Raw genomic sequence first — 19681 nt, forward strand, 5'->3', positions numbered from 1 at the left:
ATTGTTCTCAAAATTATGCAATAGTTTAACTTTTGGTAAAAGAAATCATTATTCATGTACCCATTAATAAATATTTTGTTCTTTTTGGCTATTTTGGAATCCGATCCAATTATCGATTATTGTACAGTATGTAAGAAACATACCACTGAACACACAATGTGCAAATATGGACCAGAATGTCCACTTGCTCAAATATGCCAAGGGACACCACAGTTTGCACTAAACGAAACTGAAATTGCAATCATAATTGACACACATAATAAAATTCGCAACAAAGTAGCGCTGGGTCGAACAGCAGGTGTTCCAAAAGCTGCAGATATGTGTCAACTTGAATGGAATAATGAACTCGCAGCCATTGCACAATGTTGGGCAAATCAATGTGAATTTAAGCATGATGTATGCCGTGATATTAAGAAAGGTTGGGTTGGTCAAAATATTGCACGTCACGGAAATGTACAACAAAGTGCAATGGCTGACAGAATAACATGGTCAAAATTAATGGGTAAATGGTATGATGAATATAAAAATTTTAAAAACGGTAATTATGCAAAATTTGCTGCACCTGAACCAAAAAGTGGACCAACAGGTCATTTCACACAATTAGTCTGGGGAAAAACACAATATATTGGGTGTGGTAGAACTTTTTATAGAGATGTGATTGATAATCGTCATTATTTTATTATTCTTCTTGTTTGTAATTATTTTCCTGGAGGAAACACACTTACTTTACCAATATACACAGTTGGAAAACCTGTTACAAAATGTCCAGTTGGAACAGCTGTTAGTGATGAGTACAAAGGATTATGTAAAGCAAATTCTTGATGATTACCATGGAAACATTTGGAACATAAATACCCTTAAAAATTCCCAAAAAATCAAATTTTTAAATTATGTTTTTTACAATTTTTTTGATAATTTCAATTCCAAAAATTTGGACATATGATTATTCTAAAGTATGCCCTCTGCACCTCGAACAACATACGCTAGTTTTGTATCCAAATTGTAGTCTATCTGGAGCATGTCGTTTAAAAACACAAATACCGTTTCGTCAATATCAAAAAGATCTTTTAATACATTTGCACAATGACTTTCGTAGTAAAGTTGCGGTAGGTAAAATATTATGGCAGCCAACTGCTGCAAATATGAATTTATTGCAATGGAGTAATGAACTAGAATATATTGCTCAATGTTGGGCAAATCAATGTATAGTTGGTTCAGATTCTTGCCGTGATATTTATCAAGGTTATGTAGGCCAGAATTATGGTGTTACACGGCATGTATGTGATCCACAATTTGCTACATCAGATATGGCGATATATGAATTAATACAATGGTGGACGAATGAGCACCATTATTTTGAATCCAATCTTGTTGGCATGTATAAGACACCTGAGTGTGGATTGGAGTCGAAAACAAGAAATTATACACAATTAGTTTGGGCTGAAACGTACAAAGTAGGATGTGCACGGGTTCTTTTTGAGGAAAATGGTGTAACACAAGCAATTATATTTTGCAATTATTTTCCCGGCGGCAATTTAATTGGAAAACCAGTATATAAAAGAGGATTGCCAGCATCTGATTGTAGCCCCACGCGATGTCCTAGTAAAACATATCCTGGATTATGTAAATTACGTGTACCGGAAAAGGTGTGACGAATTTTTGGTAAATCAAATTGACAAAGATTATTGTAAAAAAATTAAATGCCAAGTATATCATATGTATGGTATCTTTTTTCAATTACTTTTTGTATTGCCTGTGCTTTTTAATATTGAAAGGAAAGAATTATATGATATATAAAAGATATAAAGATAATCCAAAATATTTAAATTTATAGAATTTGAAGTTTTATATCAGAAGTTATTTTATTACTCAAACACTTTTTCTGAGTAACCTTGTTAGTTGTTATATTAAACACATTCGATTATTATTTCCGAGGCAATGAAGAATTTGGTCAAAAAGAAAAATTTGAAATGATTTTTCAGTAAATGTAAAATAAGAGAGCTGATTGTAATGTGGTTTGATTTACTAGTTTTGTCGGCCAATGTAGGCGAAAAATAAGGTTTTGTGTCATTTTTTATCCAAACTTGAGTTTCAGATATTCTAGAAAATTAATGATAAACATACTGCACCACCTAATAAATGGTAAGAAACTATGAGAGTAACATTTCCATGTACCCTTCACTATTGCAATATTTCTTGTGAGAAGTGGGTGTACTTTTTATGAAAGCTGTTTTATATCTCTTAAAAATAATTCAATAACCAGACCCTTTTTATTAACAGAACGACAATTCGTATATGACTTCGTTATACTGAACCCAAAATGTTTTTTATTTGGTAGAGTTCTCAAAAGTGGAAGTTTTTTTCGGCTACCTCTGAAAATTTTTAGATGCATAACAATATCGAAATTTATTAAAAACAGTTCTTTTATAATAAAAAAATTTAAGTCACAAACCACTTCCTGAACTTATAAAACTATTTGCCTAAAAATTATGAATTAAAGAAAAATCACACTTTAAAGTTAAATCGGTGAGTTTATCATGTTTAGTTCTTAGAATAAATTCAATTCAACCATAAACAATGCTCAGAAAGAAATTAAATATTTGTGAACTAATATGATTTTAGATTTTAATGTGACATAGAAAAAAAGGGTATAACTACTAACTCAATATCCTAACTAAATTTCAAATTAATTGAATATTTATGTTCAAGCAATTAATACTACTCTTATCGAAAATAGAAAGTAAATAATAAAACACTTACCGAAACAATTACAATAGGTAAAAGATATTGTACAACTAATGTAGCAATCGAATAATATATTCGACCATGTTCAAATGGCCAATCCTCTAGACAGTAGCTGATACCATCTATACCCAATGAAACAATTTTCACATCGTGATGTTGTAAAGTACGAAACATAAACATTGGTGATGCTAAACCTAAAGCCATTACCCATATTAAACTTAATATTCCTATTGCGCCCATTACCTAGAGAATGAGAGAAAAAGAACATTAAGAACACATTGATTGTGATACAAAAACATTTTATTTTTATTTTAAAATACAAAAGTTTTCTCAAGACTAACATAAAGATTTTTTGTTTTGAAAAAAGTGGCCTAGGGATACATAGATGAAGTATTCGCATATTAAGAATAAAACAGTGTGTCTTTGTAGCTTTTATTTCTAAAAACATTAAAATTTTACGCATACGACTAGAGTACCTTTCTACGAAAACGAAACTAGTCTTTCATACATACTACAACTGCTCTAATTTCTCATTTTATTTTCTTTACACAAAAAATAGTTTAAAAAAAAGTACTTAATAAAATACTATTACTCTGGACTGGGAAAAGTTATTCTCTCCATACTTAAAGTATGGCATTCGATTCATAAAATTTGAAAATGCAAATAAAAATTCGATTCGAAATTTCCCAAGAAAATCTAATGAAAAAAATCATTTTGCTACATTTACAAGATTTACGAAAGCGAAGTGTTGACGTCACTGCTGTTTGAATTTATAGTTTAGAAAAACTATTTTCAATTGTATCTTTACATGAAAAATTAATTAAAAAAATTTTTTTTAATTTCTCTAAGTAATTTTTCTAAGTAACTTTCGGAAAAAAAAAAATAAAAAGACATGCATTTCTCTATTGTTTTACGTAGAATGAAACCATTAACTATATCATATCAAATTCAGTATGTTATTAAAAATTTTACGATACACTTGCCAGAAAAAAAATTTGTTATTAAAATATCTTTTAATTATCGTTTCGTATATGAAAAAGAATTATGAATACTGGTACACATTTATGAAGATAAGAATATGAATATTTTGCGTTATTCTTTGTTTTATAATACATGATATACTGCATTGAAAATTATAATCATAAAACTTTATTATCCAGAGCAGTCACAGCCTTCATAGGCCTATTTAATAATTCTCCCGGTTCATTTAAATTATAAGTACATTTTAAGAACTTTTTTATGAGGTGTTTATTTATTCGTAAATTATCTTAATAAAGTCAATTATTCGGGTACAGACCCCTAAACTCGCGCTTGAAACATAGCTAAGAACACCCCCCATTTAATTACCTTTTAAGCGAAACAAAAAAATCCAAATTGTTTAGGCGCCACGATGACACACAAACAAACACACATAGCGGTCAAACTTAAAACATTCCTTTTTTTTGTTTCAGAGGTTAAGAATAGAGCTATAATTTTGAATTAAAGGGGTAGGTTTCATCAGCTGAATATATAAGTAAGTACCAGTCAAAGCAGAAATGTACCTCCCAGCGCCCACGTAACATATAAAACATACAGAGCCAAGTAGGCTCTTATTATTTAATTATTGTCTATATTATTCATATTTTCATCTCTTTCTCAATTCTGTTAGTAAGTTATGGAGATATTTTACTTTATATTATGGGCGTATAATTAAGATATTCTTGAGGACGAGCTTTGTGAAATGGAAATCGATTTTGAAGGATTTGGATGTCTAGACTTGTATGTCTTTTGTCCCGGACCAAAAAAGAGGGTGTTATAAGTTTGACCTCTATGTGTGTGTGTTTCTGTCTGTGGCATCGTAGCATACTCGAAAAATTTGTCTATTAAATTTTGTATATTTCACATGTTGCTATTGTTTTCGCCTTCGTAATTTATCATATGTTTCAAAAGCGCTTGAAAGATCACAGAAACAATTCAAAATAAAATCTCAGATTTAAAATGATTATCAGAATGGTTAAAAAGTTTTTATTTGTAAATTATTTATTCTTTGGCTTACCAAAAAAATAAAAACGTATTGGAATTTGTTTGCACAAAGTTAAACAATTCGCATATGTGTATAATAAAATGATGACATTCAAAGGTGAAAAGGAAAAAGCAAGCATACGATTGTAGATATTGACATAAAGAAAATGTTGGGAATATATTATTAAAACTAGTTTTATTGGGATGTTTGAGAAAACCTTAGTAAAAGAGCGTAACTATTTATTTGTTTGTATGTACAGAGTATCACAACTCATATATCACTCGTCATCATGTAGACAATAAAAACTAATTTTCTGGGGAAAAATTAATCAGGTATTATCAATCAATCAATAGTTGCTCTCTTCAGGCCTTCGCATAACAATAAAAATGTATGTAAAAGTTTCAAAACATAGTCGACTAGATTCTAAAATACACTGCCAATAATTTTGCATTTTTCGTCCTTTTCTCAGTAAAACTTTGGACTTTTCAAATCATGTACAAAACTTCTTGACTGACTTGATTTTGGTCCTAGGGATTTTTTTTCTAGTCCGGATTTTAAAGAGGATTTAATAGGTACATAAAATGTTTGCAATAAAAAAAGGTTGAACCATCTATTTAAAAATACCGGATGGATTGGTTGATATTAGAATCAATAAACCTACTATTCATTCAAACCTCCTCAAGAATTTGCAACATTCTGTCTTTTATAGTTTCGGTAAAAGCTTTTGATAACAGAAACACAATTTAGATGACCTGAGGTTTTACACGTTAATATAAATCGAAGTTCTATTCTTCATGGCTCATAAAATTTTGCATGACCTAGCATCGGACAGAAATTTGCTTGCATTTTGAATGATTGATAATTTATTCATTTTAAGTCGCTTTTTAACGTCAAGGTCATTAACGACTACTTTTTACTAAACATTGACTACTATTTACTAAACATTAATTGATTAAATCATTTGTTGCCATTTTCTTGTTGCACATGCAGGCGATAAAAATGCAAAAATAGAAATAATAATCGAATATATACTTAATCAAATCGTAGCGAAATAAAAGAAACATATTTGATGAACACTAAGCCTATTTTTCTTTAGACGGGCCACATATTCCCTAATAAATTTCTGCACTGAATAATTATAAATCCTACTAGAGTGATACCCACTCGCTTCGCTGGGTTTAAATACGTTCATGCGTCAACGATATTAGTAGAGAAATTAAAAACAATGTGATAAAGCGATAGTTTAAATGATTTTCTATGATTTAAAACAGGAAAAATATCCTGTTGTCGAATTAATTTCATTAAATTTTATGTTTAAAAAGTGACTAAAAGTAAGGTTTAACATGAGACTAAATGGAAAATATAAATCGATATTTTTCAAAAATTATATCGATAACCATACTTGAAACTTTTATCAGTTAACTATGTATTATTTAAACTTTTAATAGAATTTCAAAAAAAATTTCTATTTTCTACTAATTTAAAATTCTTTAAAATTTACATACTGTTTCCCTATGAACGCACATAGCAAAACAGGTACACGCATGAACGTCCTTAACAGTAAAGATGAATAAAGATTGCTCTCGCCCATCCCCTTTTTATAACACTCGAAATAATGATAAAGATTGTTTTACACAGGTAAAATATATGTATGGTTTTCAATTTTTTTAATGTATAATAGTCGTAATTATTCATTGAGTATATCAGAAAAGATGGCCGTGAAATATTTTATATTGACTATTTTTACAGAAATCTGTAATTTATGGTAATGTCAAATGACTACTTCTACAGAAATCTGTAATTTAAGGTAACGTCAAATTAAATTAATTAAAAAATTTTTTTTTTATTATATATCTTTATAAATTATATCACACGTATTATTCTGAAGTATGAGTTATATTGCTGTATACAGTTTCATTAAAAACCATACGCTAGTTTAAGCGTGAAAGCGTAACAAACAAACATGCTTACTTTCGCATTTATAGTATATAGAGACGTGTTATTTTGAAGTATGAGCTATATTGCTGTACAGTTTCATTAAAATCCATTCACTAATTTAAGCGTGAAAGCGTAACAAACAAACAAGCAAACATGCTTACTTCCGCATTTATAATATATAAAGATAGAGTTAGAAATAAATAGTAATTTAATAGCAGCAACAGACGGGTAACTAAATGATATATTGTAAATTAGAGCCGTTGTTCTCGATGGGACATCCATTATAGATAAATGAAACTTCTCACCACGTCGATAACGTGAGTTTGACTCAAAATAAGTATTTTCTACCTTATTAGTTACTGTTTGTTATTTGCCCTTAGCAATCATCAAAGATACATACATGATTTTTATTACATATAGGAATCTAAAAATAGAATATGGGTTTACTAGTAAACAGAAAAGGAATTTTATGATAAATATAACATTTCCTGTTGGATTTTTTCAATGATTTGTTGTTTGCATAGAAACATTGGAATATATTGTGTTACACGTGATACAGAATTGATAAAATATTAATATTAGTAAAGGTATAGGTATTCTCTCGATAGATAGACCTTATAAAAACAAGCTGTGGAGGATATGTCCTTCAGAGGATATGTCAAATATAAACAGAGTAGGGTAGAAATTTTCGTATCAAATTTTTTATTTTGATTACGCATTTTGTTAAACTTTAATTAAAACGAAAAGTAAAAATTCAATTTTTCGATATCTGGCTTACCTAAATTTCAGACTACCATAAATTTCAATTTCCGATGTTTCGAAAACTAAGCCAGATATCAAAAATTGTATTTATACTTTTCTTCTAATTTCGCCAGATTATATCATAATTCATCATCAAAATTGAAAATATAATTTAAATAAATACATTCCCGAAATTAAATTACTTTAACACAAGGCCCCTTGACAAGCTTTTTTGGTTTTTATATTTCTTTAAGCAGGTCTTAATTAATAAGATACATATTCTTTCTAAGGTTAAATCTGGATGGAATTTATCAAAACATCCCGTCTGCCAACTGCTTTGCCACAAGTCCATTAAATATGAATAATTGGAGTCAATATATCATATGTCACTCCCTCCCCGCCCATCCCTCTTAAAAATTTCAGAAATCGTAAAAAAAAAAATTAAGTCTATACTGAAAGTTGCTCCATTCAAAGTTGCTTCAAAAAAAGAATCGTATTATTTTTAAGAACATTAGGCTTTCAGAAAACATAAACAGTAAATAAACTATATCAAACGTTCTTTTCTTTAACTTTGGTGATGATAAATGCTTCGAATTTATTAATAAGAACAAAAATATTTTTAATTTTTTGCGCATCGTAAATGTTAATGTATGATATAATTAGGAACACACAACAAAAGGATTACAAATTCCTCGTGTTAATATTTTCTTTTCTGCCACGATTTAAAAAAAAAAATGTTTTTTTATAAATATTGTTATATATATGAGAAAACATAAAAGCAGATCTCGATCCTCACTTCAAAAATAATTGTTTTGATTTCAGAACATGAAAATTCTATTTGAATTTCTGTGGGTAGGTAATAAATAAAATTTGAAATTGTATCTCACTTGTCGCTTTAATCCTTCCACTGAATATTTTTATTTTTTATTACTACGTACGAATAATTTTTTATAACATAAATTTTAAAGTTGAGGATACACATGCTACAAAAAGTGTACTTCGATTCTCTTTTTTACAGTGCTCGTTGGTTAAGTCTACTATTGAGTGGGGAATATTATTATTGGTACCATTTTACCTAGCATGTTTATTAATTTAGAATCGCTAAGTTGCTGTTTTATTTTTTTTATCCCGATAGAATGTATGGTCTCCGTGGGATAGATTTGTTTTAATTTTTCATAGAGCAAAGGATCGACATAATTTTTTACATAGGTAGTGGTAGTTTAGGGGTCGAAAAATTACATTGGCTAATTTGTATCCCGGAAAAATGCACGGTTCCTATGGGATAGCCTACAGTAACCGTGTTTTTAGAGGGTTTTGTAAAAGTTCATTAAATAGATTTTTCATTTTTGTCAAGAACGTTTGATTAATTTACACAGTAATGATAAAAACTCTCAAAATCTCTATTAATCGCGGGTAACACGGCAGCTTATATTTTTTTTAATATGTCAAAATAATGTTCTTTAAAATTTTTTTTTAAACGAGTCAGATGACGTCGGATCATTTGTTTTGCTTATCGCTTAGTCGCAGATTAAGTTTCATGGAACATTTATTCAAGATTTTGCTGTGCACTTTTGGATTCAAAAGCTAAATTTTGCTGATACTGTATCGTGTACTTATAATTTGCTTGATAGTAAATGTTCCAGCTAAGAAATCGACCAATAATATGACTCATACTTATAATAATAATATTGACGAAATAGTGTTTTTACTCTCGAAATAACACTTCACCTATGTTCCCCGATTGCGTCGCTCCAAATACGGAAATTTTAAGCAAATGTATTCCCGATTTAATGTTATTATGAAAATTGAAAAGTACTTACTTGTAAACTATCTCTTGTCGCATAAACAATCACTTGATAACGATCCAATGCAATAGCTGTGATTGATATGGTTGATACAAATATACTTGTTGCTTGTAATGTACCAATCATTTTACAGACAAACGGCTGTTTACCCAATGGCCAATATTTACTTAATATTTCCACTAACGTTAATGGCATTGTTACTAAACATAATAATAAATCAGATATTGCTAAATTTAATATAAATAAATTACGTGCTGTACGCATCGCTGGTTTACGTGCAACAGCAACTACCTGAAAACAAAAGAAGACAATATGCTAGAGAAATTATTAAAATATCTGTCAAATTTAGTGCGAAACATAATGGTAGGGTCGTTGAATGTGAAACAATTAAGTGTCTTTTTCGTAGCTTACGATAAGGTTAGAGACATTGATGAACTTCAGACATGCGTTCCTGGTTTTATAAGAAACAGAACAGTTCTTATTATCATCGTTTCAAAACAAAAATATGCTAATGATATGTAAATCATGCATTGTTTTGAAATTCCTTATGAAAATATCCAATAAAAGATAAATATAAAAAAAAAATCTTATGATCAAAACCTCTTTCGAGATATAAAATTGAAAGGTTTTCAGATTTTTACTCCCTTTGTTTTAACTCGTAGGCTGAAACTTTCAGTTCGATTTATGATCGGCAGATTTGTTTCACCGATCAAGGAAGAAAAAGATCAAAACGAAACAGGAGAAACTTCGAATCTTCGTTGGCTAAGCGAATTCCTGCAGAGATTGGAAAAATAACACATTTTTTTTTAAATCGAATATTGCATTTTTATTTCTAAAACTCAGCGTTTAGAGAAAATTTCAAGAATAATACCATAGATAAAAGATTTAGTTATAAATAAAACTTTTTTGCTTAAAACTGTTAAAAAAATAGAAAAATTTGAGTAGGCATTTTATTCCATACAAGTTTAACGCGTTAGTTTCTAGAAATTTGTATTTGTAACTTATTATCAATTTTGGGTCCCACTTAAATGGTATATTAAAAAATGCTTTTTGAAAGAGTAGCTAGTCAACTACCACCTCTGTACAATTGGAGAAAAGCATTACTTCTCTACGGTCTAGAATTTTGGTATAAGACTTACCACTAAAGTATTGCCAGCTGTTCCAATCATAATTAATACACAATATAAAAAAATTAATATGTAAAATGCCGGTGCTTCAACATTTCGATTTGTTGCAAAACGTTCTGCTAAACGTGGATCAATGTCTTTACTTTCATTTAAAATCCATGATAAATTCACAGCTGATATATTTTTCTCATCCAAATATGATGGTAACTCCATCTGTAATAAACAGAAAAAAAAAAAAAAAATTTGAATCGAATTGAAATAACTTTTATATATCCTAAATATATGAAATATATCAAAATATATAATCCAGAGTTTTAACGTTTAGAAATATTGATGATACTAACAAAATAATTATAAAGGTGTTTTATATAGGTATTTATAGGTTTATAATCAACTAATTAATCCACTTCCGTTAGTCCGTTCGTTAACTCAAAAACTTGAGTACGAGAACTAAAAAAACGAAAAGAGACAAACTGAAATTTTTGTTTCCGCTTTTAGGACGTAAAAGTAAGTTTAAATGATATAATGAATAGCATAAGCTTAATTTTTCATAAATATCTTTCTTTTCCCGTAAGCGTCTAGATTTGGGCAAAATTTTAATTTGCATTTTCTCTGAAACTATAAAAAATAGAGAGTTGCAAATTTTTATATAGTTTCAAAAAGTGAATCTATCGTTTTTAATTTCATATCAAACCTATCTGTTAATGTAAAAGGCGGTTAAAGGAGTCAATATTAGGGGAAAATTTTGGTTGTTAAAAAATTATTTCAAATAACTAAAATAAAAATTCTAAAAAGAATTTTGAAATTTGAGAACACACAGTGTAACCGACCGATTCAGACGTATTTGTCAATCGCTCCGTTCGACGTGTTATTCAATAGTTGTTTACTGTTTATTTAACATTATATTTTTATTCAAAAGTTATAGTACAGTCACAGTCAGTGCAAAGTTTCCAGCTACTAGTGGTAAAGTATTTTGCCACAAGTAGCAAAGTCTACTATTATAAACTCTCTCCATAATGGAGGGCGTAACATCAACACCCCACCAAGAAACCAAAATGAATTACACAAAAGCAGTACAAACTGAAATCGTTCCATCCAAGCAACAAGCCGTGATACTGGATGCAATAGAAGGAATTCCTATTCAAAACTATGCTACTGCCATTGGATCGAAGATTGGACCGCAAAATATTCGATTTATCTCAAGAATCGCCAATAACAGAGTATGTGTTTATGTTGCAACCAAAGAAATAGCTGATACTCTTATCGATACACACAAGCAAGTCATAATTAACCAGCATACAATTCTAATCAGACCGTTAATATCGCGAAACAAAAGGCTAATTCTATCTAATGTGCCACCAATAATCCCGCAAAAGATCATCATTGAAAAATTAAAAGAATCCGGTATCGAGCCAGTATCAAATGTTACCACTCTGAGAGCCGGACTCAACACTCCGGGTTACCAACATATTCTCAGCTTCAGAAGGCAACTATACATTAAACCCGAAGATATTAAGAAAATACCAAATTCATGGAAAATTGACTTCGATGAAACTTCATACTGGATTTACCCAACGTTGGACAACATGCTATGTTTCATCTGTAAAGAAGAAGGTCATCTGGCAAAATCTTGTCCAACAAATACAAGCATTCCCGCACCTCATCCAATCAACGAGCCAATCAATACTAATATCTCAGATACTGCTAACCAAGATCTTATTTCCAATGACAATCCAACATCAACATCAGCAACTTCAACTACACCTACAATCAATCTAAGCCCACCTGAAATACCAATTCACAACTCAACCGTTTCAACAAAGCGTCAATTGTCGGATTCATCTTCTTACTCATCTATGCCTCCCCCAGAAGTGCCTAAAAATAATGCAAGTTCACCCAATAAAAGAGCCGAGATAGCTCCAACAAAAAAAATGAAAGTTAACAGTGATCAAATCGAACAACCGCCTCTAATGGATCAATTCCTTCAAAAAATCAATTCAATAATGAGTCTCAATCCATCAGAATACTCAATAGGATTTGAACAAATTGGAGAACTTTTTACTAAATTCAAAATCAATAAAAACTTAGACCAAGTATTAATTGAGTGCAACATTCGGCCGATGGAATTAATAGCAACGCTAAAAGCAATATACCCATCTCTAAAATCAAAATCACACAAACAACGTCTTACTAGCATTACCAACAAACTAGAGATTGGAATTCTTGATGATACTGCATCTGTTACATCAATGTCATCCGAAGGCAGTTCATTAGATTTAAATAATATTCAATAAATTTAATTTTTAAATCAAAACACAACACATATTAATATAAAATCTAAATTATGCGTTTCCTTCAATGGAATCTAAATGGATTTTATGCAAAATATGAAAACCTGCAACTATTAAATCGATCAATGTTTGATTGCATTTGTCTTCAAGAAACAAACTTTAAGGGGAATCATTGTGCAAAAATTAAAGGTTATCGTGCGTTTTACAATAATAGAAGAAACCCAGGGCGTGCCAGTGGTGGGACAGCCATATTTATCACTGAAAATCTTCAAGCACAAGAAATAATGTTAACAACCGATTTAGAAGCTACCGCGCTCAGAATTAATTCATTTTATCCAATGACAGTGTGTAACATTTATATCCCCAATAGTCAAATTCTTGACAAAGAAAGTTTAGAACAAATTTTTACTCAATTGCCTACACCATTCATCATTGTTGGAGACTTTAACAGCCATAATTTCATGTGGGGATCTAATCATGTCGATGCAAGGGGCAAAATGATTGAGGAGCTCTGCGAAATGCATGATGACTTTGTGTTACTAAATAATGGAACTGGTACACACTTCAATGCTAATACTGGGCAACACAGCGCAATTGATCTCACCTTTGCAACGTCCGATATTGCCACGTTCTTGGATTGGATGGTAATTGAGGACCTAAACAACAGCGACCACCACCCAATATCAATTGTCGACACAAGATATAAAATTAACTTAAACCAGTTTGAAAACCCATCACGATGGATTTTTAAACGCGCTAATTGGGACAACTATCAGCACCAAATTATAGAAAAACTATGCGAATTACCACAACCATCTCAGTTTTATAACTTAACAATCCAGGAAATTATGGATAAATTTACAAGTTTCATAACCAATGCAGCCAACGACTCTATACCAAAATCATTAAGTCATAATCACAAAAAGATTGTCCCGTGGTGGAATCCTGAATGTAAAAGGGTCATACAAGAAGCCAAGAGGGCATATCGAAAATTTAAAAAAAATGGATCCGAAGAAAACAAGATCCAATTCAAACGTTCCCGAGCATTTGCTAGGAGAACAATTAAAGAAAGTAAAAGAGAAAGTTGGCTTAATTTCACTTCTTCCATCACTCATACCACTCCAATGGCAACTGTATGGACAAAACTAAAACGAATAAGAGGTAACTATTCAAGTAGCCCAATTCCGTTACTGCCTGAAATAGATAACACCTCAACTCCTGAAATACAAACCATCGCCGATCATATGGTCGAAACTTTTGCAGCCAATTCATCTGACACCAATTATCCAATTACCTTTCAGCGTCATAAAAACTCTATAACAAATGAGCCTGAGAATCTTAACTATAATATGGATCCAATAAATAACCCTTTCTTGTTAAATGAGCTCCACCACGCAATCAACACCTGCAAAAATTCAAGCCCTGGTCCGGATGGCATACCCAACATGCTCATTAAAAAACTTCCAAATATTTGTAAAAGTTATCTATTGGATATATATAACTATATATGGATAAATCAAATGCTTCCAGAACAATGGCGAGAGGCGATAGTTATTCCTGTACCCAAACCCAACAAAGATCATACTAAAGCTACAAACTATCGACCAATCTCGTTAACCTGCAATTTGAGTAAAATACTGGAAAAAATGGTTTGCAAAAGACTTAGATGGAGGTTGGAAAATGAAAATATGATCGCTCCTACTCAATTTGGTTCGCGAAATTTGAGATCGACCACTGATTTCCTAGTCAACCTTGAATCGGATATCTGTGATGCGCTAGCTATGAATGAGCATCTTCTCCTATTATCTCTGGATGTAGAAAAGGCCTATGAGATGGTGTGGGTTAGAAGAGTGATATCTAATTTAATTAAATTGGGCTTCAATGGTAATTTAATTGCATACATTTCCAATTTTATGTACCACCGTACAATAAGAGTCAAATTACGAAATACATTATCCAAAAAAATTGAATTACAAAATGGATTACCACAAGGTTCGGTTCTCAGCGTTGTATTGTTCCTAATAGCCATCAATGAAGCTCTTCAAATAACTAACGAACAAACCTTTTTAAAAGGAAAATTATTTGTAGACGATTTTTCACTTTCCATACGAGGAACCAATATTAATGTTACCATAAAAATGATGCAAAATGCTATCAACAAACTTCTTGATTGGTCCAGAACAAGCGGATTCAAGTTCTCGAAGACTAAATCAGAATTCATGATATTTAAACGTGGCCATGATGTCCAACATAACACCCTTACCATTTATAACGAACCAATCAAAAAGGTGCAACAAATAAAGATTCTTGGTTTGATCTTTGACAACAAACTGACATGGATCCCACATATTAGGAATCTGAAAAGTGATTGCCAATCTAGACTTCGAATTCTAAAGGTTCTGTCTTCGAAGGACTATGGTGCTGACGCTAATATATTGTTATCCATTTACAAAGCCTTAATTAGAACAAAGTTAGACTATGCAGACATAGTTTATGATTCCGCAAGTAATAACTCATTAAAAGCCTTGGACTCAGTTCAAAACATGGCGATACGTTTAGCTCTGGGAGCATTCCGTACTAGCCCGATTTCAAGCCTACAAGCGGAAGCAGATATCCCACCATTAAATCTACGAAGAAAAGAACTGTGCTTGGAATACGCTGCCACGATTGCTTCAACCCCAAATAATCCAGCCCACCGACAAATATTTAAAGATTTTTTGACGGAAGTTTTCAACATAAAACGATTGCCAAAGCCCCTCCGAATACGAATTCAACTATACAAGCAAGAACTGAATATAAATCTCCCTAACATCGTAACAAGAAGTCTTGGCCACTTTCCTCCTTGGCAACAGCTCAATATTAACATGGACTTAGGCATTAAGGAACATAGCAGAATCACAACTACAGCATCAATGTATAGATCACTTTTCCATACAACCCAGCGGAAATATCAGAATTGTATTGAATATTTTACCGATGGTTCTGTATCCGAAAATCATGCGGGATTTGGTGTGGTTAACAATACTGGCACTCTCCGCTCTTCTCGTATCTATGATTTCTGCTCCATTTGGACGTGCGAATTAATGGCAATTATCTGTGCATTGAAAACAATCAAGGATGCGGATGCAAGTCACAATGTGATCTACTCAGATTCTATGTCAGCTCTTTTAGCAATAAAAAACCAACACAACATGCATCCCCTAATCCAATTGATCCATGTACTACTGGATGAAATAGCAACCCTCCACAAATCAGTTGCGTTTGTATGGGTTCCGGCTCACCAAGGTATAGAAGGAAACGAATTAGCGGACAAAGCGGCAAAGGATGCAATTCTTGTAGAGCTCGATACAAATATAGCAATCACCCACAAAGATGCTAAGAAGCTCATCAGATGCAAAATGAAATCACATTGGGACCAACAGTGGCGCAACTTAGGCGGAACTAAGCTGCACGAGATACGTGAGAGTGTTTTCGATTTGGTTCCCAACTTTAACAGGCGAAATCAAGTGCTGATCACCAGAATGAGAATTGGGCACACAAAACTCACCCACTCGTACCTAATAACGAAGACAAATCCAGAGGTATGCCAAAATTGTGGAGCCAGACTGACCGTTCCACATATAATTGTGGAGTGTGAGAGCCTCCAACAACAACGGAGAGTCATTGGTTTGTCAAACAATCTCAAAGTAACATTCAACAATCAAGAACAATGTCTTCGAGCCATCTCATTACTGAAAAAAGAGAATTTATTAGATAAAATTTAGAAAATGTTTTGTAATTTATGATTTGTAAATAGTAGTCGTTAATGACCTCGACGTTAAAAAACGACTTTAAATAAATAAATAAATAAAAAAAAATTTTGAAATTTTTAGAGAAAAATTCCATTCAAATGGCCATCAGCTCTCATATTCTACTCCAGCTATACGGGGTGAAAATCTCTATTCAAATGTGAGTACATAAACTGAACAGTTTTAAGACAATATTAAAATTTTTCTTTTTCTGAGTTGGTGTACAAACAGATTGACTAACAGGTAGAAGAAATTCGATGTCTGGGATAGATACCTTAGCGAGTATGAAAAATGTAAAGATCCGTGATATTTAAAAATAAAATTATATTCGTTTGGTGCAGAGCTAGGGCCAAAGATAATCAATATTAATAAATATAATATGATAAACTTGTTTTGTATAAACTCGTAGCATATAGAAACTCTGAAATATAATGAGATATTATATAAATATTATTAAAAATTTACTAATCTTTATAATATAATGAATAAATTTTGGTTCTACACGCAACGAAAAACCTTGTTGAAAAGGAAATGAAGATGTTATTTAGAATATAATAAATGAACTAAGCACTATGGTATATTGATACAATATTATTATGCGTAGATCGTATATTTAATAATAAATATTACTTATAAACAAATTTTCTGAAAGATAATGTAGGTATTGTAGCTGTACCGGTATTTCTAATTAACCGACTTTAAACAAAAAAGAAAGAGGTTCTCAATTCGACTGTATTTTTTTTTTTTATATTTGTTACCTCAGAACTTTTGACTAGGTGAACCGATTTTGATGATTATTTATCTATTTGAAAGCTCGTGCTTCCCGTCTGGTCCCATTTTAATTTGGTTCAGTTCTGACACTGGTATCCATATGAAAACCATTCAAGTTTTAAATTTGCATTAAGTATGTGCGCGGAAAATCCAAAAATGGACGAAAACCTCAGTATCACGCCAACCGATTTCGAGGATTCTTTTTTTAGTGATAAATTAGTTAGTGTACTTCAGATTCAATTACAATCATAAAATAAAAATATTTTTAACTAAAAAAACCGACTTCAAAAAAAACAATTCAAAAACAAATTAATATGCACTTAAAAGTAAAAAATAATGAAAATATAATGTCGCTACAATTTTTGTTATTTTTAGAGTCGGTGTCAGCCCAGTTAATGTAGCAAACTGTTCTGTCAGGCCGTTTTCTTGGCTGACACCGACTACAAAAATAACAATAATTGTAACTAAATTATATTTTCGTTATTTTTTACTTTTTAGTTCATATATTAATTTGTTTTTTTTTTAAATCGGTTTTTTTTTTTTTGGTAAAAGTATTTTTATTTTGCATCACATTTTCTAAGATCAAACGAATTATCCGACGATCGAATTTACCTATTTGATGTTAACAATAATAATAATAATAATAATAGTGTAGTTTAAACTCCGTTTCTCTGACATACATGCCTATAACAGAAGTCAACCACATCAATAGTTAATCTTTATTTATTTAACTACATTCATATATACAATTACATTTATGATGTGGGTGGAGTCGGTTGCTTGGTTCTGATAAAAGCGACGACAATGTGATCAATTTTACCGCCCCATTAATAATACTAGCTCATAATTGATGTTGGAAATTACCATCGTTAACATTCGTATTTAAACACAGTTGTACAAACAGATTGATTTTTTAGAATGTAAAAAAATGTAAAATAAATTGTCTCCATATTTTCGGAGGGAATGCAAAATATGTGTTTAGTTTTATTTTGTTTTAACTCTTTCCGTGTTAAAGGTTGGTTGTTCTTTTTTTTTTTGAGGTGAAGAATCTGCTACAAAAAGTTTTAAGTTTCATTTAAAAAGCAAACTTGACTATTGTTTGACCCGGTAAGCGCCTTTGGAAGATAAAACTAGACACAGTTCTTTCAGCACCCCCTCCCCCCAAATAAGAACTTAGCGGCAACAATTTTAAATTATTTATATTTTAAATTACTTTTATTTTATAATTTTAGAAATTTCTAATATAATTTTTGAGAAGTGTTAAATTATTTATTTTATTTTTAGTGTGTTGGCTGAGGGAAATTTGCTAGGTTTATTCAACGACTACGTTGCGAATTTTTATGTTTTATGTAAACAGTAATTAATAACCATATTTTGAAATAATAAATAAATTAATATTAAGTATGTATTAAATTATACTTGTATATTTTATATATATACTTTATGTATTTCAGTTTCTTAAGAATAGGTATATTTTGTGAAAAAGTAGTTTAAGAATTAGTGAAATTTTTTACATCATTTTATTAATACCTCCACTAAAATTCTCCACTAGCACAAATAGCCAGAGATGACTACAATATATCGATATTTTAATACCGATGTTAGATGTTCCCATATTTTTGTTACAAAATCGATATTGTTTAAGAAATATTGAGTTTGAGTAATGCTAATGGAATATTGACAAAAAAGCATCGTTGTCAAATATCTAGTCATTTTGTCTGCTTAATAGGTAACCTTTATTTCATAGAACACAGGTTCTAATCGTGTGTCGCTTAGTGCCAAAAATTAATCTCTTTATGTGTCTTCTTCACTATGTCTCATCTTCTCTGTTACTGCCCAGCTCTTGCCATGAGGAGATGGACTTACTTGAGCCTGACTCTCTTTAACGACCTCTCCGACCTAAAGTTCTTCGACGTCAAAGCACTCCTGCTGTTCTTAAACAGCTCCAAATGGTTCATGAAGTAGTGGCCAGGGATGGGCCAACCTTTTTTTGGTATCACAACGGACCCTATGGTCTAAGTATGTCCCACCCCAGGACAGCCACTCTAACCAAACCTAACCTAATCTATGTGTCTTCTTCATCACAAGTAGCTTATTTATTATTGTGTGCACAAGTAGAAATCCCTATATACACAATGAGTGAGTTCGTATTACTTATTTTTTTACTTTGGAATTTGATCTGGATATCAACAAATAACACTTTCAAAAATTAAATATATTTCGTTGAATAAGTACTAGATAAGTAGAAATTTATAAGTTAAATGAAAACAATTTTTAGTCATTTGTAAAAAATGCCACACAAGCTCTTCAACTATAAAGTATTATACTTATTCAAAATGTTAAGTAAGTAGGTATTCAATATTTTCTTTAAAACATTATTTCATGGGAAAATCATAAATCATCGCCTCAAAATATCTCACTAATAACGTTGAGTAAAGTTTCGAAAAATTAATATTTTAAATGACAAAATAAT

At 31.0% G+C, this 19681-nt stretch overlaps 3 protein-coding genes across 4 annotated transcripts in view; 2 read left to right on the top strand and 1 right to left on the bottom strand.

The window, feature by feature from the left end:
- The window catches only part of LOC123305008 (neuropeptide F receptor), a 97214-nt gene that overhangs the window by 40150 nt on the left and 37383 nt on the right, over nucleotides 1-19681 (bottom strand). For both annotated transcript variants that reach the window (XM_044886598.1, XM_044886599.1), the window contains exons 2-4: nucleotides 10371-10571; nucleotides 9247-9522; nucleotides 2761-2988 (exon numbers count right to left, since the gene is read on the bottom strand). In XM_044886598.1, coding sequence (XP_044742533.1) covers nucleotides 2761-2988; nucleotides 9247-9522; nucleotides 10371-10571 — 705 coding nt within the window. The remainder of the gene's footprint in view (nucleotides 1-2760; nucleotides 2989-9246; nucleotides 9523-10370; nucleotides 10572-19681) is intronic.
- LOC123305010 (venom allergen 3-like) lies at nucleotides 65-859 on the top strand. Its single transcript, XM_044886601.1, has one exon. The coding sequence runs from the start codon at nucleotides 157-159 to the stop codon at nucleotides 820-822; it is 666 nt and encodes a 221-aa protein (XP_044742536.1). The 5' UTR covers nucleotides 65-156; the 3' UTR covers nucleotides 823-859.
- LOC123305009 (venom allergen 3-like) lies at nucleotides 825-1700 on the top strand. The gene has a single exon (XM_044886600.1). It carries the CDS (start codon nucleotides 891-893, stop codon nucleotides 1650-1652), a length of 762 nt encoding a protein of 253 aa, XP_044742535.1. The 5' UTR covers nucleotides 825-890; the 3' UTR covers nucleotides 1653-1700.

The sequence above is a fragment of the Chrysoperla carnea genome, chromosome 1 (assembly GCF_905475395.1).
Source record: "Chrysoperla carnea chromosome 1, inChrCarn1.1, whole genome shotgun sequence".
NCBI lineage: Eukaryota > Metazoa > Arthropoda > Insecta > Neuroptera > Chrysopidae > Chrysoperla > Chrysoperla carnea.